Raw genomic sequence first — 21,982 nt, 5'->3', positions numbered from 1 at the left:
CTCAAGTCACTGAATATGAGGCATTTGTGCTCTGCCTGGTGTATTAACTTCAGCCATGTGAATATAATTTTCATTAAAGTGATCCTGTTTCAACTAGATGCTGTGACTAGAGGTGAAACGTTGCGAAAGCGTTAAAAATAGCTTACTAGTAATTTCAACATCCTGTAATTTTATCACAGATCAAGTTTCAACTGTCATACTATACAGACCTTATTCCCCATATAGTACATGTTTACTTTTTTAGTATGCCAGACCCACTTCGGAAAGATTGGTGCCAATATAATAAAATCGCGGGGGGGGGGGAGTGCTGGAAGGAGTGGGAGGAGAGCGGGGAAGGGGGTGGGGGAACGTGGGGGAAACGAGTACACCATTTTACATCAACACTGCGAAAATGCAATCTAGCCTGGCGGAGGACCGGCAGCTGGGTCGGAGCGAGCGAGGGCTTTGCAGTCTCTGCCTGTTCCTTGTTCTGTCGCTCTTAAGTTTCTCTGTGTTTGCATAATAGCCGTGCATGCAAACCTCGCAATGCTCCAGGGCTCCAGAACAATAAATATACACATTTAAAGCCTTTATTGTCTTACGGTTCATGCCCCCGGTTTTCAACAGCTTAATTTCTGGTTGTATTTAACTAGTTTGCAAATGGATTTTTTCAGTTTCAAACTATTATTGAGGAAGCTCCCCTCCCTTTTTTGGCGGGGGAGGGGATGGGGGTGGGGTAGGAGTCGGTATATTATTCCTGTAGCGCTGGGTTATATAAACACATTATCATTTGAGAGCGCCCTTGGCGTCCATCAGCATTGTAAACACGTACTAGTGTATATACTTCAAAATTAAAGAATGCACACGCAGAACCAGGAGCCTGAATTCATATTCTGAGCAGACTCACTGCTCGCATTTATTGATTTATCATGCATCGTTTATTGTTCCAGTCCCTAAATGCAGTCGCTGTCCGTTCAATATTCTTTGCAAAATCCTGAGATGTGTGTGCACTGCTCACTTGTCTTTCTGTTCTTTTTTTTCTGAGTATTTTTTTGCGAAGAGAACAAATGCATTAATATTTATATGTTTATATAATCGATAACCCACTTTTCCCTTCCATGTAAATAGGCATCAAAAGATAATTTAACAGATTAGTTCTCGAAAACATGGCAGTGAGGAAGCGTAATTTAACTATCAAACAAATCTACATGTCTAATAACAGCAAATCTGCTAAGGAGCATTAGAAAGAGGAGCAGCGCCCCGGAATCTCTGCAGGAAATGTTCTTTATATTAGACATATACAAGCAGGTCCTGTCAGATGCACAGTAGAGCTTACTAGCCCTCGTCTCCTCCAAAAATCTCATCAGACGATACCCCTACACAGCGATATTAGAAAGAGAAAGATCACATCTCCACACAGTTTAATGGTGAATTTTATTTTTACAAATCTTCCTATATGTTTTTTGCCTTGATCCATCCTCTTCCCACCGAGATCGTACGGAGCCTTTCTCCCGATTATGAATTTGATCAAGCCGTATTTGGAAGGAAATTCACACAGTTTTTAAAGGAGCTTAAAATTGAGTCGTCAGAGAAATATTAGGACATATTTTCAATCATTTTGGTGCCAAAGGGGCGGCAAGAGCTCAGTTTTATATTGAGACATTACGCCGGCTGAAGGCAGAAAATGCTTTACCCTGCCAGGACCTAATGCAATCCATTCAAGCCAACAAGTTTGGAGAGAATGTTGAGTTCAATCAATTCAGAACGTCGAGATGGAGCCCAACTCACTCCAGGTATTTCGCTCTCCTCCGCTCCTCCGATCCCGGCACCCCCCCGGTACCCCCCAGCCCCCCAGCTCACCCACACCTCTGCACCCACCCACACCCCCCACAAACTTTTCACCAAACTTTTACCCTCTGCATCCCCCAAATCATTTTTATTGTTTAAAAAATCCCTGCACTGATCATACATACATAATGTAATTTTACCGCCTCAGATGGGGAGGTGGGGAGAAGTGGCGGTGGGGGGCTCGGAGTTTTTTTGTTTTTTTTTTTTTGAGGGAGGCAGAAAATTTGTGGGTTCTATTATTTTTTCACCCAGCGTTATATCTGTTGGGTCGTCTGTATTAAGAGTGTGGATGTCTGTGTGTAAATGTGTCTGGGAATAGATGTTTGTGCTCTGATGGCTACATTATTTATTTGGTGCTTTTTTTTTTCCCCCTGCAGTGGGTCGGCTCACCGTGTGGCTTGCACGGACCTTACATTTTCTACAAGGCTTTTCAATTCCACCTTGAAGGCAAACCAAGAATTTTGTCCCTTGGCGACTTTTTCTTTGTAAGATGTACGCCAAAGGATCCGATTTGCATAGCGGAGCTCCAGCTGTTGTGGGAAGAGAGGACCAGCCGGCAACTTTTATCCAGCTCTAAACTTTATTTCCTCCCAGAAGACACTCCCCAGGGCAGAAATAGCGACCATGGCGAGGTGGTAAACCTATCTCTCCCTCTCTTCTTTCTTTATTATTTTTCCCCCCTAGTAATGCTTATTACAGGGCAAGCTTGAAAATACTGTATTCACTTCTGCAGGCGAGCAGGATCGACTCCTTTTTTAAAGGGGTAGCGCCACTAGCTGGGGCTCGAGTATTTTGCCATTGTCAGAGTTTGGCTGTCAGCTTTACAAAGAGGATCCAACTGCTGATTTTAGTCAAGATCAAATAACTTGTTCGAGAAGGGTTTTGTTCAAGGATGTGTGCGTGCGTGTGTGTGTGTGTGTGTGTGTGTGTGTGTGAGATCATTCGCTCTCCTGCTACTGCCTCTTGAACATCACACGCTTTTTATATTTTTTTGCCTTTTGAAAATTTACCTTCGTGTCTGGTTCGATCGGGGCTGGGTGGATTTCTTTCGGTGGGTTTCGATATTGTTCACGTATTTTTTTTTTAAAGTAAGTATTTGATATGTTTAAGAGGGCGGAAATTACGAAATGGAGGCAGAATGAGATCAAAAGCTATTGAGTTGGCAAAGACGTGTTGAATAAAGTGATAAATGACAGGTACTGGAATAATACATTCAAATAACTTGCAGATCTGCCCGGGCGGATTTCAAAGCGGTGGTGTAACCGGCACAAACACGTTAAGCATTAACAACTATCTCTCGCCCACTCCCGCCCCCCCCCCGCGACAAGCCATTTGATGTTCTAGTTTCCAATTACTCCACGCGAAGTGGACGTCTTCCTTCGCGATCTTTGGGGGTGTGTGGGACGGGGCGGGGGAGGGCAGGCAGAGGGGTGTGTGCTCGGCCCCGGCCCCGCGAGTCCCGCGTCCTCCGTGCCCAGACGGCGCTCCCGGGGAGGGCGTGGAGGGACCGAGCCTCCCCGGCACGTTTCTGGGCGGCCGCGGGGGCGCTCGCCGCGCTCCCGGGAGGATGCCTGAGGTGAGCCCGCTGTCACCGGGCGCCGGGGCGGCCGCCTCGCTTCGGCTCTGTCATTTCATGTGTGACCGCAGTTCTGCGGGCTCCCCGTGTCAGCTGACCGACCTCAACGCCGTGGTACCTGCCCGGGGAACTATTTTGGGGAGTCTGTGCCCACGGCGCGGCGGGGAGGGAGGGCGCACGGCCGCCTGGCAAGGCTTTGTGTTGCCAGAGCGAGCAGGGTAATCAAACTGAGACTTTTGAGGGCAGCCACCTCTGTGCCAGGCTCTCGAGCTTTCGAGGTAGGTGTGAGGATCTTTTTGTGAAATGAATGGTTTCCCGTTTAACTCATCCTGGGGCTCCGAGCTGCCGGTCCTTCCAGAATTCCTTGGTCCGGTGGAGTCGATTGTACTTTTGGCATCGCCAGGTCACTCCCTCTCCCTAGGATCGAATTACCCATCAGAGCGCTATGCCGGTTAATTACTGGAGTTCGTCAAAACGTTCGCCCTCGAATCTGCCTTTTCAGAAATAAGCCCCTCCCTCCTCCCCCGCACCCCCCTCCTCCGCCCTCCCCGGTCAGCTTTGGTTTTTAAACGTTCACATTTCGCGACGTCCGCCTGCAGTTTTACAAAGGTGTTGTTTGGAAATACTGTGAAAAATCCTGCAACCTACCAACAGGTTGAGTTCTTTCCCCCTCCCAAGGTCTGGCTCGACCCCCTCCCCCGACCCAACTCTCCTGTGCAGCTGTCTTCCTCCCCCTCCCCCTCCTGATTTCTTATTATTTGCTTTTCAAATTTATTACTTCAACATGGCCTGTGATCTGGAAAAGGGAAGGATTAAATATCCAGAAAAGAGCTGGTGCCTAATAGACTTCTGACTAAACCCAAGAGGAAATTATTCAGTGTTTTATGGGATATTTTGTGGTCACTCTTTTTTTTTTCTGAATTAAAATTGGAATAATTTTTAAAGACCCCCAGTTGACCCCACTTGGTCCACTTTTAATTTCTGTTGGTGTAATTAAATAGCGAATTCTGATTTAAGAATAAAAGCTATATTCGCTGAAGGGTGCATCTGCTAGAAGTGTTGACAGTGAACAGATACATTTTTAAATACATGATTTCTTTTTAATTGTTCATTATGGGGAATTGAAAGCGAACCATTGTAATGATCTGTGCATTTCGTCACTGCTATATGAGCCATACCTGAGAAAATTAATCTTGCCATTTAAAAGTAAACTCCAGGGGGTTTGTGGAGGGAGATGGCTCTATTTATAATCCTCAGCTGCATATACATCGTCTAATATTATGCATGATTTGTTTTTTAATGCTAACACGGCTGGTAATTAGCTGTATGATTATACTTGTATATTTCATTAGGACTTTGGCTGATGTCATTGTGAATTATTCAGCCATATTAAAACAATTTTCAATTGAGATAATGACACGCCTCAAAATTATGCAAATGCAGACTGCATTGTGCAAAATAATTATGACAGATGTAAAGCAGGTAGAAAGTTTCCCAATGCAGATCGGTTTTCCACCCTGGTGATGTCATCTCCCCCCTGGCCTAAGTTAGTCATTCATTAGCAGAATAGCAGCAGCAGTCTCCTGTGGAGGAGAGCCTACAGAAACCAGCATTTACTGCTGGCACCTAGAGGGGGCAACAGGGCCCTCTCATTAAGAAATTTGCTTTATTTTCACTTACTCCATTAACTTGTTTATATACATTTAAATGATTTTTATTATTGATTTTAAATAGTTTTGAATGATGCATTTGCCATTTGCAATGCGTAGCCGAAAGAGAAAGATTTCTTGGTGACATGCACTGTTACTTGGAGAAAATGTTCAGCACATTTAATCAACCAGTACAGTTTATTTTAAGTAACCAAATGGAGGTTAATAATTTCTTGATTGAGCTGACATCAGCATCCATTTCAAAAGGACAGCCAGGACTCGGTATGCTTTTTTTGGTTTAAGAGAATCATTCTGCCTTTTTATGCTTTCTTGAAATATAAAGACGTCTGTTCTAAAAGCAGGAAAACGATCATTGTGCAAGATTAGGAATAGCGTCCCTGTGTGGTTTGCTATGATTTAAAGAGGGCTTTTTTTGGGAATAGTTTCTCATTGACCCTGGCAATAATTGTATGAGGCTGGATAAGGCAGGACTTTGTATACCCATTTTGCAGAGGGGAGATAGACTTTGAAAGATTATGTGGTTTGTCAAAGGTCACCAGGCTAGAACCCAGGCATCCTTAAGCTTTAAGGTTGCTCCCCCTGCCCCCCCCCCCAGTGAAACCTAGTCTTGAAACCAGAGCCTGAATGCATCATATCATATTTTAAAAGCATGTACTAATGTGTTCAATTCCTCATACATTTCAGAACTGTGACTGGTTAATCAGCTTTGCCAAAGGTCACCAGATATTTAAATAGCAAAACCATTCTTACCCTGTAAAGTTCAGCTAATTCACACCAGTGCTATATAACAATAAGTTATAGTTTAATAGTAATTAATAATCATTAGCAATTTATTATTAGTTTTAATAATGATGGTGATGATTTGCATTGCTGTCTTCATAAACATCCACTTGTTGGCAATTGCTGTTGAGGAAAAGCATTCCAGAAAGAGTCACATTTTGATTCTGCAACTTACTATTTGATTTTGAACCATCATAAATATATTGAGCCTCAATTTTTTCAGCTGAAAAATGGGAACAATAGGAAGGATGACTGTAGATTGTTGTGAAGATCAAGAGGCATTATATGGACAAAAGTGCTTTATATGCTGTAAGTGCTTAAATAAATAGAAGGAGTTATGGTTATAGTTGTAGATATTTTTACCTTTATAAACAAAACCAAAACATAACTTTTATGTCTGTTTGGAGGTTCTTGGACCTACTCATGATGCTGTCTTAAATTACCATGAAAGTGAATAGCAAGGGCCATGTGCAAGGAGCTAAGTGTCTTCAGTAATTACCTACAATTGCCACAATTCAGCCAGTAGCTCTTCAGAGGAGGAAAATGGCAAAGTAGGCGGGTAATTGGTTTTGTTACTGGGAAACTTCTGATTACATTCATTTTCACATTGCCAAGTGCTTAATCTATTGGCAATGTACCCTCTTAAAATAGGTGGATGTGTGAGCTTGGATTTCAGCCTGACCAGTCATGGCTTGGGTTTTACAGTAAAGATTTGCAGGTCACTTGCAGCTGTGAATGTCATGTCAGGGAGTGAACAGCAAGCATACCCGGGTGTTACAGATTCTAGTATCCGTTCAGGATTTCTAAAAGTGGTTTGGCTATCACCAACCAGTTAAAAATTGTTTAAAATGCATATTCTCGGGCCCCTATTGAAATCAACTCAATTAGAATCTATGGAGTTGGGTCCAGGATTCTAAATTTTAAACAATTTAAACAGTCTTACTCTAGCTGTGCAATCCTGGGCAAGTTCTAAACTCTCTGTGCCTCTGTTTTCTCATCTGTAAAATGGAAGTACAATACTTATTTCCTAGGATTATTTTAAGGATTAAATGAGTTAATACACGTAAAGTGCGTACTACTGAAGTTGGCATGTAGTGGATACTTCAGTAATAGTTGACTGTTGTTATTATCATTAATATTACTATAATTGTTCTCGTTGAAATTTGAGACCACTACCATTGACCTTGCTGAAGAACAAATGCTTCTCTCTATGAGAGGATGCAGCTAGGTTAGTTTGCTAAAACATGTGGCCATCCAGGTTTCCCCAAATCAGACTCTTTCATCTCTATGTTGGGTTTAGCTATGTCACCGAAATAAAAGGCTTCTTAAGGATTTATGTTTTACTAGTTAAGTATACTGTCAACTAGATCAGCAGGATTTTTTAAAAGATTGCCTGGTTTGATTATATCTGGAGTTGAGGCAGACACATTCTGGAATCTAGAAGGTGCTGGATTAGCCTTGCTCTTCTTTTTGGATAGTTTCTCAGTCTTGATCTGTATCCATACACTGATTATTTTAGAGATTTCTGAGACCTCTTAAATGACCACACTGGCTTTGGACAATTGCTGTAACTTTTCTTAGCCTCAGTTTTTTCATCTGTAAAATGGATTTAATGATGTCTATTCTTCTGAGAAAATTAGAGATTATAATAGAAAGGCCTAGAATGTAGCATAGTACCTATACATGAGAGCTCTATGAACAATGGCTGCAGTTATCATAGTTATCATTTATTTTTAGTAATCATTTTAAGCTAGGAAAAGAAAAATCTTTACTCTCCACCTGGCAGGCCTTTTAGAACTAGGGTAAGGACTAAAGACTTACATGTAAAGAATTTTTTAGATTGTGACAGGGGTCAGTCAACTAAGGCCTGAGGGCCAAATTCGGCCCACTGCCTACTTTTCTAAATAAAGTTTAATTGGAATGGAGCCACACTCATTTGTTTATGTATTGTTGATAGCTGGGCTTATGGTACAACAGCAGAGTTGAGTAGGTTTGACAGTTACCATATCTCTGACAAAATGAAAATATTTATTATCTGGCTCTTTACAGAAAAAGTTTACAGACCTCTGGCTTATGGGGTTGATCTGAAATAAGGTACCTGATTGTATACCTGTTTCCCTTTCTTACTTGGGTTTTGGGCAAGATCCAGTAATATAAGAAATAATTTAACACTAATATTATGTCATCAGCATTTATATATCTAAAATTCTATTTCAACATTGAGTCTAGGATGTTGAAACTTGTGTATGAGTGAAATGTATACTAAATTATATTTTGTGTGGTTAAAATCCAAACTGTAGCCAATATTGGTATTGTCTATTTTGAGCTAATCCAAAACTACTTGTTGAGTGCTAACCCTGTGCTCAGCACTCTGCTAAGTGAAGAAATGATGCAAAACAGTTTGTGATTTGATCCTTTTTTCAAGAAGTTTATCAATCTTGATAGGGACATGTGATCAAGACGTTTAAAAAATGTTAAAACAGCATAAGACCCTATATAACATATAGGTAAATTACATTAATACGTGTCATGTGTGTTCAGAGAAAGGCTCATTACTGGAATATTTTTGGACAAAGAATTCATTCAGTTCCTCAGATGCTGATTGAAGACCTGCTATGTGCTTGGCACTTGGGTACAGAGAAGAGGAGATGGCCCCTGCCCTAGGGAGCTCACAGACTACCTCCATAGACAGAGGTTGGTCACAGAAAAGCCATCAGAGTCTTTCTATCTGGGTTCCTTACGTACAGTTGAGATTAATGAAGATCGCTATTTATTTGTAGCCTTTCATAATCTTTCTGGAAACTAGAATGTACTGTCTTCATCTTTGAATTCTCACTCACTGGACACACATTTATAGGGTACCTACGATGTGCCAGATCCTGTTCTAGGCCGTGGGGATAGAGCATGAACAAGGTAGACAAGAACCCCTGCTCCCAGAGAGGGTCCCCAGTGGTTGCTTTTAAACTTTCATGTACTTTGCACATCGTGCCTTGTATTACAGTTATTTACATTCTTTTCCTTTGCCTTGTAGCCCACCCTCCACCCCCTCCATAGTGCTGTGTCTTCTGCACGTCTGGGTCCCCCACAATATTCACTGCTATTCAGTTAGTATTTATTGAATGACCGAACCACCTCATTGAAATGCCTTCTTGGGCACTGTCCACCTTCTTTAAACTTGACCCAATTTCTTTCTGGCAGTGGATCACTCACATGTGTGCCCGATCCACGACCCCATCTCACACTTTTTCTTTCTCTTCCAGTATCCATAGTCATTTTGCACTGTATAATGTGAAAATGTGTGAAGTGGTTTTTTTTAGGAGCACTGACCAAAAATAGGAACAAATATCTGGAACTGAGTGATTAGGCTGGAGCCAGCATCTCTATTTTTCTAGGTACCTTTCCATTCTTCAGCATTCAGCCCATAAAAAGTCAGGGCTTTGGGGTGGCAACCTATAGAGAGACTAGACTTTGGGGGAGAAGAGTCGCTCCCCTCCTCAGTGTTGGATGGCAGTTCTCACGAACCAGCATGGTTTTCAGGCTGAGGGTCTTAACTAGGCCACATGTTTGATAATGACTCAAAAATCCTAAGCAATTAAAACCTTTCTTGACATTTAGATTGTCAGGCACATACAAAGGAAATGTTATTTTTATGAAATACAAGAGTCCACACATGTAAATACTTCGTTATTAATTATTAATAAAGCATACCATTGTTCATAGTGGCATCTAGTGATATATGACTCAGGCTCATTTATCAAAGTCTAGTTTTAACCAATACCCAGAATATAATTGCTCAAATCAAATGCATTCACTTGTCATTTTTTATAGCCAGTGTAGTTGGATATTTGCCATCTTCTACTCAGAATAATATTGTAGCTAGTGATTACCCATCGACTTGGCTTTTAAAGAAATTTAAAACAAATTTATCGATTGTTGGCTTAAGGATTCATTTGCCTCTCAGAGATGTGGTCATGGATTCCTGCATTTCTTGAAGAATCTGCTCCCGTGCCCTTGCCCAAGGGTGGGTTTTTCCGGCCACACTGTGGTCCAGGCTGTCTTGCTGGAGATCAGAACCTGGGCCTTAGCCCTCCGAGTGTGTCACTCACATCCTGTACCGTGAGCATCAGTATTGACAACACATTTCAAACATGCAGATGACGATGATTATTGAAAGGGTGCTTTAGAATCATGCTAATGGCATCAATCTCCCTCACACACTTGCGTAAATTAATTCTGCTTTTAAAATCAGATGCACTGTTAGCAGCGTTAAAGATGGATATTTGACATTTATCACGCAGACTAGGATGGGTGGTTTAATTATGTGAGTTTTCTGTAGGATCTTTGTGGCTGTATAAATAGATGCACAGTGGCTTGTGTCCTTGGCATATGACCATCAAGTTTACAGTCTCATCTCCATTCTCGTGCTCCAGTAAGAAAAACAGGTAGCAGAGGCCACATTGCTAGTCAGTCGAGTGACCCCATAAACATCTTTCCCCGCACCTTTCCTTTCTGTGCCTCCAAGCACACCCTGCTGTGAAGCATCCCCCTCCTCCCCATAGTTGAGTTCCAAGCCCGATCAGTGGCACTAAACATTAAACTCTTGTCTTTGAGAATAATGGGCTTTGCTTTCTACACCCTCAAGCATGTTGAGCTACTGTGCAAGCTGGAAAATAAAAATGTTCTAATTGTGTCTTTTAAATAAGCATAGGAGTGAATTAATTAGACCATATTTTGTCTTTAGTTGCTTAGTTACACAATAGTATTCCTGAGCACGAGTAAGATAAATTGGCTCTTTTCGTGCTGCTTGTCCCTTAATCATAATTACTGTATTGCTGAGGAGAGTAAAGCATACATAGATTTTGAATTTTTTATTAATAGTCAAAAATATGCATATGATATATAAAGTATATGCTGTCCAACCTGTTTTATATGTGGGAAGAAGTTTTATTATAGTGGTAACATTTGCATTAGTTGCTCAAAGATGTAGTTCTGGGAAATACATAATTGAAATGTTTTTGAATTGCTTTTTCTGGCCTTTTCAATCTTATTCAAAATAATAGTGCCTCGAGTCCTGGAGCAGTCATTCTCATTTGATTTAACATCTTTCTTTGCACTGCATGCGAGGCGCCCAGTTTTAACCCTGCAGGGTCTAGATGAAGTTCTGTGATTCATAGACCTCATTCATTGCACCCTATGTTTTTTGGCTCACGCTGTCCAGGGTTGGGGGGCGGGTGGGTCAGAACAGCGCTTTGGTCTTGCAGCCATTACTCCAATGCCCTTCACCCTTGGCACACTTCCCTGTTCCTTGGGGAAGATTCCAGGGTTAGAGATCACAAGAGTTTGTTTTAGCTTAGGCTGGACAACCCTACATGCTTGTCTTCTGGGGGCTCATGAAATGGGATATTGCTACTGGAACTTGAGTTTCTACCCCCCGACCCCCACCCTCCACCAAAGAAGGCAGCAAGAGTTAGACAGCTTGGTATGGTTATTGAACAATAGGAGAGTCTGGCTTAAGACCCAGGATACATGCTCAGTAAATGTATGTGAAAACTGACCCCATTGTTCTGTTGTATTTGAAAAGCGAGTAAATTATTTACAGATATTTGCTAATTAAAGCACATGTTGTTTCACCAGTACAAAAGAACACAGTATAGCTGGAGACAAAGAACTAAGTGCGAATAATTTAAATTAAATTAAAAATTTAATTCTGTGTATTCTTCTTAAGGGAGGAATATGTTTTAAAAATATGTATATAGAGAGTAGAAGAAATTTTAAATACTTTTCAAAATATGTATTATAGGGTGTTGGTCAAAGGGTACAAACTTTCAGTTATAAAATGGATAAGTTCTGGGGATAAAATATACAGCATAGTGACTATAGTTAATAATATTGTATTGTATACTTGAAATTTGCTAAGACAGTAGATCTTAGGTGTTCTTACTACACAAAAAAATAACTGTGAGATGATGATATTAATTAACTTGATTGTGGTAGTCATTTTATAATGTGTACATATATCACATCATCATGTATGCCTTGAATATATACAGTTTTTATTTGTTATTATATCCCAATAAAGCTAGAACAAATAAAAATAAACATGTATATATACATACATATCTGTGTGTATTTATGTATATGTAATAGTGATATACACACATACACACGTATGTATATATGGGTTTTTTTCACCCTGCAAGGGAAGGCTCACATGCTACAGAGATAACAGGCCAAGTTAACATCTAGTTGCTTGTCACTAGGCTTGCCCTAAGCTCTCTGTGGAACATTAGATGGAAACAGTGTTGACAGAGTATTGCTTTCCCTTTGGTTCAGTGTTTGCTTCAGTCTAGTTTGAGCTGGGCTCAGAGTAACATTGGAAATAAAGCAAATTATCCAGATACTGTACCAGAGAATAAAAATGTTCACACTCATTCCCTTTTCCTCAGACTTTCCTAAATGATAGGCTCAGGTTTAGTTGTTTTTCTTCTGTGACTACCCAACTTTGGCAGTGTTCTGGTTGGAAATTTGCATTGTGGAAAAAAGGCTGCTGACACAAGGTAAAGATCAGACCAGTGAAGGTCAAATGCAGAGAAAGTCACTGATAACATTCTTGGAGACCTTCTCATGGCTGGCACATTGGTGTATCCATTGGTAAAGTTGATCCCTTTGGCTCTGCCATCTGTGGGTATGTTTGGTTTTAGGTGTGACTAGCTTCGGGTCCCTTGGTGGTGTTGATAAAGATGATGGAGAAGAATTGCTGTGGTTATTTAAGGAAAAGTCTCATGTCAAATTTGCCATGGATGTTTTAATAGATTCACAGGATATATAAGATGGAAGGGATTGAAAAGAACTAGTCCAGCCCCCTTTATTTAGTAGATTTGGAACCTAAGGCCCAGAAAAATCCCAGCATATGCTAAGAGCTAGAGAGCAACAGAAGAAGAACTAGAACCCAGCACCCTGCCCTCAGGCATGGCGGTTTGATCCGCTGCTCTGGAGAAGGGGCTACTCTCTTGAGGTGATGTCCCAAGGAAAGTAGGCAAGTGCTTCTCATGGGTAAGCTCAGGGTGGGTCTCCCAGTGCCCTATCTTGCATCGACAGATGGTGCCACAGAGAGGTATCATTTATGTAATCACTAACGGAGAGTATGAGCTTTATCAGAATGACAAGTTGCTTACTGGAGGGCCAGTGACTACACAGGAGCCAGGCTTGATATTCAGGGTCCCAGACTGGACCTCATCTTCACTTCCTTCATTTCCATAATCTTTCCTGAAGCCAGGAGGGCCCTCTGATCAGGATACTGTTTATGTTGGTTTAATAAAAGCTTTGCCAAAAGATGGCAATCTTGGTAATAAATGGAATTGGCATTTCTGCTAATATCTGACACTCATGGATGGTTTCATTCATTCAGAAGTGTTTACCAAATGCCTACTATGTGTCTGTTTTATGCATGGGGCATATAATAGTGAACAGTGACTAATGCACAAAGATTTCTGTTCTCGTAGAGCTTATTTACTTTGTTATAGTAAGAAGAAGGGAAGCAACTTGATTGATATATCCAAAATGGAGGGAAAACCATCTCTAAACATTTTAGTCTTAGAACCACATTCACTCTTCCTTCCAGAGGGCTTTCTCTTTTCTTCTCTGTGTGTTCACAACCCAGAGAAAATGTCCCACTTTTCTCTTTTCCAAAACTGTCTGCAAAAGTTTTACCCACAGTGTTTTAAATTAAGTCAAAGTCACATTTTTCATTTATTGAGCAACTGTTATGTGTCAGGCAGAGTATACATTAATATATAAATTAAATATAAATAAAATTTCCCATTTAATTCTCTTGGGTATTCTGTAAAGGTGGTAGTGTTTTGACATTTCCATACTTTATAGATGATGCAACTGAGGCCAGCTGACCTTTAAGTAACTTGCCCAAGGTCCTGGATAGATGAGACTTACAGTCAGGGTTGAAACCCAGATTCTTTCTGATTCTGCCAGAACTGATGAGTGACCTTTGTGTCTTCCTATAACTTCAGAATAGATTGAGACCTCCCAACATTGGGACTTTCATTATATACTGCCCTGTTCTTTCACTGAGCTTTTATGAAAGCTTCTAGCCTGCTCTCTAGGAACTTGCAGTCAAGTTAGCAGTTGACTGATGCACAGATAACTCACTAGTGATACCACACACGTGTGCAATACACTTCACAAGAGCGGAGTCTCAGCCTCAGTACCTCCAGAGTGCCTTTGTGTGCAGCCCAGCACTGGGCCCTGGAGAGACAGAGGTGGAAAACCAGGCAGATCCTGCTCCCGTGGAGCTTATTATCAGGTGGGGACCGTGCACATGGCAAATCAGACTATCTCAAATAAAGGCATGATTTTGTGTTGTGGTCAGAGTGATAAAGGGAAAATTCAGGGACCTGTGACAGGGGTACCTGATGTTGTTGGAAAGACCTGAGGAGGCATTTTGGAAGAGATAACGTTTGAGTTCAGGTCTAAAAGGATCCAGGGATGAAGACTGGGGAGAGGCTTCCAGGCAAGGTGTAGAGGTGGGAGCAACCTCCCTGCAGGAGGACCTCTGCATCAGTAGGCTGGGCCTGGCCTTGTCAAATCCATAACCAGGTTAGAGATGCCAACCAATGCCTAGTGGAGGCACCTATTGGTCAAGATATCCTGTAGATGCCTAGATCGCAGCTTTAGAGCTGATTTACATTGTTTGGCTGTTGAGGTGGTTGAAAACAGGGCAAGCTAAGGCAAACTGAGGCCACAACTGGCCTGCTCTCTGTTTTTGTAAATAAAGTTTTATTGGCACACGGCCATGTGCAGTTGTTTACAAATGGCCTCTGGCAGCATCCACACTCTAGTCACAGAGTTGAGTAGTTGCAGCAGAGACCGTATGACACACAGAGCTTAAAATATTTACTAACTGCCCCTTTACAGAAAATGTGTGCCAACACCTGGTCTAAAATAATATTAAGAAAGGCGGTAATAAAACTAGGTGCTGACAGCTTTGTGTGTGACCTTTTATTTACTCCTCACAACAATAACACCACAAGGTGGGTTCTAGTGTCATCTCCATTTTGCAGGAGGGTAATCTGAGCTGTTAGATAACTTGTCCAGTTTCCAAATTCACTCATCAGGTAAATGACAGAGATGCAAAGGGAACTCAACCTGTCTTGATTCCAGAATGAGATGGCAGAAACGTTGTACTATCCTGTTTACAAGTACAGGAAACAGGGGCGGTATCAGAAAAGAGTGGCTAAATTAGCTGATGTTTACTCTGTGAAGAAAAGTGCACAACAGCTGTATCCATCTTTCAGGGTCCTATTCAAAAGCCACCTCCTCCTGGAGGTCTTCCATGGACTGTCAAGGGAAAAAGGAGCCATATGCAGAGGCATAGGTGTAAATGCCTGCTGGGCCAGGCAGGTAAGATCAGTGAGTCAAGTGAGCTAGATCTGGGAGACACTGTGACATTTGGGGGAACTGAGGCACACATGACTTGTTTGAGGAGTGCCTCCAAAATGTTACTCTTCAGGTCCTACCTAGCATTGCTGGGCAGGAATGTCTTCCAATATTGCCAGATCTTTCCATTTTTCTAAAGAAGCCAGAAATCCCAATTTTTGTGTAGTTTTCATTGGCCGTTCAAACCAACTTTTAAAACACCCTCTGTGGGCCAAACAAAACATGTCTTCAGTCCAGATGTGGCCCACAGGCTGCCACCTTGCAATGTCTAGAGCAAAGCTTTGGACTATAATTTTTAAAACTTTCTCATATTTGGCCCATTTTCTGTAATTAACTTAAAAAGAATCTGTTGGTCCTCAAGGGGCAGCAAAGAAAGGAGTGGAGACACCCAAATAGATAAAGCCATGGCCATTCTCTCTAGCCAGGGGTCCAGTGTCAGGAGGGACTGCAGGAATGGATGTGCATTCTGGGGCCTACATTTAGGCTTCAAGGGTGCAGGGATTGAGACGTAGAAAGAAAGAAGTGAGTTTTAAGGTGGCCTGTACCTTCCTGGAAGGTATCCTGGAGATGGGGAGCTCATGTTAGAAGGGGCCCTTGAAAATAATTAGGGGTGGATGGGGGAGAGAGGAGGAATCCTAGGCAGAAGGAAAACCACAGGGAAATAGGAAGGAAGGACATACCAGTACGGGATAAAGTCTGGGTTTGAGAAGAGAGCAGAAGTCTAGTGGGAAATAAGGTAGACTGCGGCCAGACCTCAGGGAGTCTACCATGTCATTTGGACTTGAATCTGAATGCAGTGCTGATTAATAATTTCACATGTGTGTTTTCTCTTTGTAGGTAGAATGTAAACCCTTACTCTTGAAGCCTGGTAGAACACAGTGTGAATATTTACTCTGCCAGTTAAGTAGCTGCATGTCATCTTGGCCAAATTGCTTAACCTTTCTGGCTTCTCTATTTCTTATCTGTGAAATGGGTTAATCTTGCTGGGCTGAGAGTATCAGATTAGATATATATGGGTATAGAGCACCAAACCATGACCTGGCTTATCCCAGGCCTATAGCAGATGTTTGTTATCGACCCTGCCCTTCCTGTTCAGGAGCCAAATCCTAACGTTTGAAGCTTGTCATGGTGTTAGACTGTTAATAGTCCCTTAATAAGTAATTTATTGGTTGAGTCATTGGACTATTATTTGAAAAACAGTAACTAAGAAAACTATCATTTTAGATAGCGTTAAGTTTCCTGGTTCTTCATTTATCCCCCAAGATTTGTCTTATGTTTAGGCTGAAAGTTTTTGACCCATGTTTGAGGTTTCCAATCACTGTGAAGGGGACGCACTCAAACCCATTCTGGTCTATTCCATTTAGGTAAGGAACTTTAGGGCCATCTCTTCATCAGCCACAAAAAAATTAAATGAGATGGGAGGATGATGGAGTCAAGATACAAAACCTGTCTTCCAGATGTTCGATTTCAGTGTGCCAAAGAGAGTTCACACCTGGTGCTTCCCGGGTCTCACCAGGAAACCTGGTGTTAAACTGCTGAATGGGCAAAATGTAGCATTTATTTTAAATACATCCACTTTCCCTCCATTTTAAGAAAGCTTCTCCTATTTCCTATTCTTAAAAATACCCCTAATTTGAAATTTGATTTCATCCCCTCATCCCCTCCCCTAATTCCCCACCTTCCTCTTTTGGTGTTAGTGGTGGTAGGGGCTGTATTCCAGCCCTCCTCTTTAAAATATGCCAGAAGTATCAGCAAAAGGATGTAAAGGGAATGGGTCTCAGCCAAAATGGCTGTGCGATCTTAGAAGAAGAATCTTCAAAATAGAGACTGCCTGCTGGGTCATTAAATCGTTTGGCTTTGAGTTAATCCCACAGTGTATATCAGATTACTAGAATTTAGATGAAAACACTGCTGTAGTGCTCACCGGCTCCTCACCAAATTATTCCAAAATACATGGGTTATAAATACAGAAAATAATTGAATTGTGTATGTCTTAAGTGAAATAATTTGTTCCATTCTGTTTCTTGTGAATATTCTCCATAACAGTCTAATTGTGTTTTGCGCTTGTCGGGGCCGGATGTGCGCTCAGCAACAATACATTGGGTTGTAAAATATGCATGTCCAACTATCTGGGCAGGCAAAAAAGAAGGTTCTAGTAAAAAGGCTGAAGATTTTTTTTAAATGCAAATTGTATGAATCATATAAATGGTAGTGTCTTTTAAAATTATCAACAGGCACTGTTTTTTTTCTTTCTTTCTTTCTTTACAGTATAGGTCCTGTTTCTCACTCCACATTTTTGATGTTACTAGATCAGTAATTCAATAGACAGCTAAGCAGGTGTTCAAATCACTCCTGACCCCCAGAATTCCTTAAATGACCCCTTGAGGCAGTGGAGTGAAAACATTCTCAGCATGTCAGAATATTGAGATATCTCAGTTGCCTCAATTTTTTTTTTAATGCCTTAATTTTTACAGGCTCTTTTGTGTCCTTTTTTTCCCATCTGTTTAAGCAAAGAGAAACTTTGCCTCAGTCTTGGCCATGAGGATTAAAGGGCTGGAGGATGGAATCTGCGGATTGTGCTTATAGACAACACAGTCACCAATCAGCTGTGCCAAGGGTCTTTAAAAGATGAATTTTAAATGAATAGAAGGAGGAAAAGAGAGATGGGGTTTGGAATTCTTGTGTGGTAGTTAAGGGCATAATATGATATTGCTCTTGTAAAACATAACATTTCTATTTTTAAATACAGTCCATTTGACTGTAACCTTTTGTTAAATTAAATTCAATCAATATTTATTAGTATGCACCAGGGTAATATAGGGGGTAATAAAGAGATGAATAAGATCAGCCCCTTTCTCTTTAGGGGAGATGAAACATACATAAGTTAGCCTTACTTTCTCTCTTCCATCCTAAAAAGTAAGCTCACATTGTGAAATAGTATTCTTGGAAATTTCTATGGATACCTTCCCAAAATGAAAGATCTCTTGTGTAGGCAGTTGATTCAGGATTTAGGCAGTTGCATTTTTGCATTGGCTTGTTATCCTCTGTGCAGAAAATAATCAAATTTCTAGGCATAGTTGAAACTGGTATTAAGCATCTTATTTCACAAACTCTATTTCATTGTCATACAATAGTGTGTAAATGGGTCTGTCCGATGTTAAAGATTGGTATACTGATGATCTATTGTTGTGTGACAAATTACCCCAAATTTGGTGTCTTAAGACAATGCTTGTTATTCACAGTTTCTGTGTGTCAGGGGTCTGAGTAAGGCTTAGCTGGGTGACTCTGGCTTGGGACTCTCAAAGCTGTAGTCAGGGTGTCAGCCTAGGCTGTCACCATCGCAAAGCTCTGCTGGGGGAGAATCTTCTTCCAGGCCCACACACTTGGCCCGTTGCAGGTCTCAGATCTTCCTGGCTGTTGGACTGAGGGCCTCAGTTCCTTGCTGGCAGCCGACCTGCACCTCCCTGGGTTCTTGCTGTGATGCATGGGCCTCTCTGTGCAGCAGCTCCCAACATGGCAACCAAATTCCCTTGGAGTGTGTGAGCAACACAGAAGCCACAGTCCTTTTGTAACCTAATCCAGGAAGTGACATCCCCTCGCTTTTGCCTAATTCTGTTTGCTAGAAGGGAGATGATATGTCCAGCCCACATTAACAAGAGGAGGAGATTATGTAAGGATATACCTCCAAGGAGATGGGGGAGTCTCGGGGGGTCATCTTAGGGGCTACCTACTACAATCAGCAATGAAACCAATGGCTTTAGTGTACAGCTAATCTGATGAGGGTAGAAAGGTATTCTTCTTATGCTGTCTTGCTGGATTTTTTTTCCTCTCCTTTTATTGTTGTTATGCAGTCTCTTTGGGTGATTCCTCCCAAACACCTCCCCCCTCTTGAGCACATAATTATAGATGATATACATAGTGGACAACAGATTGCTTTAGTCTTTTAATGATGTATTAGTCTTACAGCATGTCAACAAGCCATATTGGGTCTTTTTTATACCTAATGTCTTGATCAGTGAATTTGGAGAATTTAGCTGGAAAGGGCATTGTGTCTGGTATGATGAGACATCTGCAGAGAGAAATGGAAGGGGGAGCCTTTAGCTAGTCTAAACAGGCTCCTTAATACACAAGAAAATAGGCGCCTTTCATCCACAGTGGTTGACGAGGGGCTTTAAATCATGTTTGCATATGCCCACGTAAAGAAGACCTCACATTCCAGGTGGGAGGGATTGTTGTCCGGGTGTGTTTCTAGTGAGTGTATCTACAGGAGCTGAGCATCTCCTGGCTGCACTTTCACCTTGTGTGGATGTCAGGAGAGCAGCTGGCCTGCCGTCTTTTAAAATTCTGTGGAAATTAACCATTTCATGGGAAAACTCATCTATTTCTCTTTCAGGAAGGGTGCAGCTTGGTCTTCAACTAAGTGCTCAAAACATGCATATATAAGCATTAGAGGTTGGAGAAAAGAGTGGCATAAAACAGATTCTGGTCAATTTTTGTCTTTTTCTTTTTTTAAAAATACATAATGATGTTCAATGATTCTGGTCAATTTTTAAGGATGGGAATTGATTTATACTTGCTTAAACCAAGTGGGAACTTAGAGGAAAAAAAGGTCTGGATTCAAATTGAAGAGCATGCATCAACTAGGAGATGTAAGCATAGGGCATGTTGTGTGTTTTTTTTCTTTTTTTAGCCTTCACTTTGACAACGCACCATGTTCTTCCCAGCAGCTTTGCATGCTCTGTTCCCTGTGCCTGCCATGTCCTGTGTTTTTCTCCCGTCCTCCCTCCCCTCTTAGCACTGCTGGCTCCTCCTCTTCCTCAGGGTCTCTCTGCTGACCACTTGTTTTAAAATATCCCTGGTTCCACACCCCGCCTCCCATTACTGCCTCTTCTAGTTCCTTTGCTTCAGATTTGTTTACTATCCGGCTCTTCTGCCCCACTCCCTCTGCCCCAGTGCACACACCACATGATTGTAGGCTCCAGGAGGGTTGGGATTTTGTCTATTTTATTCCTGACTGTAACCCCAATGCCTGGCACATAGTTGGTGCTCAATACATATCTGTTAAAGGAATAAAATCACTATGACCATTTCTCATTATATAAACCAAATTTAGCTGCGGGCTTATTGTTGACTGTCTGTCTCCCCCCACTAGGCTGGTGTTCCATGAGTTGGAGGCTTACTCTCCAGCTGTTCCAGTGTCTAGCACAGCTCAGACTAAATAGATGCTCAGGGCACTGTGGAGGAAAGAGTGAGTGAACCTCAGACAAAGGTCTAGGCAGAGCATAACTTTCACTTTGCAGGCAAGGAGCAGCAGCCCCTGCCTGGGCACGGCCGGTTTCTGAAGGGCAATACCATGTCTTATTCATCCTTATCTCTCCGTCGCTGATACTCAGCCCGGTGCCTGGCACAGAGCAGAGAGTCAATACAAGTGAATTGGATCAGATTGAATTGAGTGGGGGAAAAGCTAGAACAAAATCTCTCCTGACAACAACATTGGATGAAGCTCAACTTGTGAATGCTCCCTTTAAGGTGGCAGAGATGGCTCCTTCTGGATTCCCTTCTGCGACTGTTTTGTCAGAAAGCCTAGTAGTAGGCAAGCATGCATGCATGAATGCATTCATGCATTCATTCTTTCCTTCTTTCTTTAAGGTCCACCCAAGAGTGTACAGGGCATTGGGCATGGAAAGCTATACAAGTTTTCAGCCCCACCTTTAGAAAGCTTATCTTAATGAAAACTGAGGCTTTATTCTCTGATTTATGCAACCTTCCTGAGGTGGGAAAAGAGTTGGAATCAGGCAGTTGTAGTTGCTTGGGTCTGTCCCCTGTGCTGGTCTCCACATCACAGTCTTTGAACGGGAGTAGAAAAGTCACCAACTGTGGTTGCAAATTGGCTTTTACATTAATCCTGCTTATTCAAAAACACTCAATATTTTTCCAGACTGAGTTTAGGGCTTTTGATTGAAGCCTGAATCATTTACTGAGGCAGAACCTATCGCTAGTATAGGAAAAACTACAACTTAGAAATACAAAGCCCCTTTAAGTAATCCAATATAGGATAATTACATTATTAAATAAAGCTGTGGGTCTCAAATTATTCCACTGCCATTGTACATGTGAGGATAATAATGTGAACTGTGCTAAATGAACAGAGCAAAAAAAAATTAACAAGAGGGAGCATGTCTAAATCACATGTTTATGTTTAAACGGAGGTTACACAAAACAGGAAGATTTACTTGGTTTGTACATTAAAGTGTTCTAAATAGGCATAAGGCTTTTGGCGATTTTCTGTGAAGACTGCTCTTCTAATTAATGGCAATGGTATATCAAGACTCTGTGCCAGATGACCCATAAGCTTTAATAATTCACATGGCTTCCACCATGATTTTCATATACCAACAGGAGCAAAGGGTTTTCTTCTTCCTTTGAGTGTCTTTATGGGGTATAGGCCCTGCTCAATGATATACCCAGGCAGAGGGTCCTGTGCCTGCAAAACTGGGTGGGGAAAAAAGACCAGAAGATGTAAAAGTAATGGTTTGAAGTCATTCAGCATAATAGGACAGCTGGGCTGGGTAGTGGTTGGGTTTGGGTTTTATTGTTATTGGTTTTCCTTTTTATAGAGGAGTATTATAAGTAGCTCAACTGAGCTTAACACTAGAATTGGGCTCATTTATCTTCTTTT

General features: G+C 41.6%; 1 protein-coding gene across 1 annotated transcript in view; it reads left to right on the top strand.

The window, feature by feature from the left end:
- The first annotated feature begins 1,737 nt into the window (after positions 1-1,737).
- The window catches only part of ARID5B (AT rich interactive domain 5B (MRF1-like)), a 177,254-nt gene continuing 157,009 nt past the window's right edge, over positions 1,738-21,982 (top strand). The window contains exons 1-2 of the mRNA XM_012657534.1: positions 1,738-1,772; positions 2,205-2,459. Coding sequence (XP_012512988.1) covers positions 1,752-1,772; positions 2,205-2,459 — 276 coding nt within the window. The 5' untranslated portion in view covers positions 1,738-1,751. The remainder of the gene's footprint in view (positions 1,773-2,204; positions 2,460-21,982) is intronic.

The sequence above is a fragment of the Propithecus coquereli genome, unplaced genomic scaffold (assembly GCF_000956105.1).
Source record: "Propithecus coquereli isolate 6110/MARCELLA unplaced genomic scaffold, Pcoq_1.0 Scaffold115, whole genome shotgun sequence".
NCBI lineage: Eukaryota > Metazoa > Chordata > Mammalia > Primates > Indriidae > Propithecus > Propithecus coquereli.
Note: the sequence above shows the minus strand (reverse complement) of the source record. Positions and strands in the feature narration are given on the sequence as shown.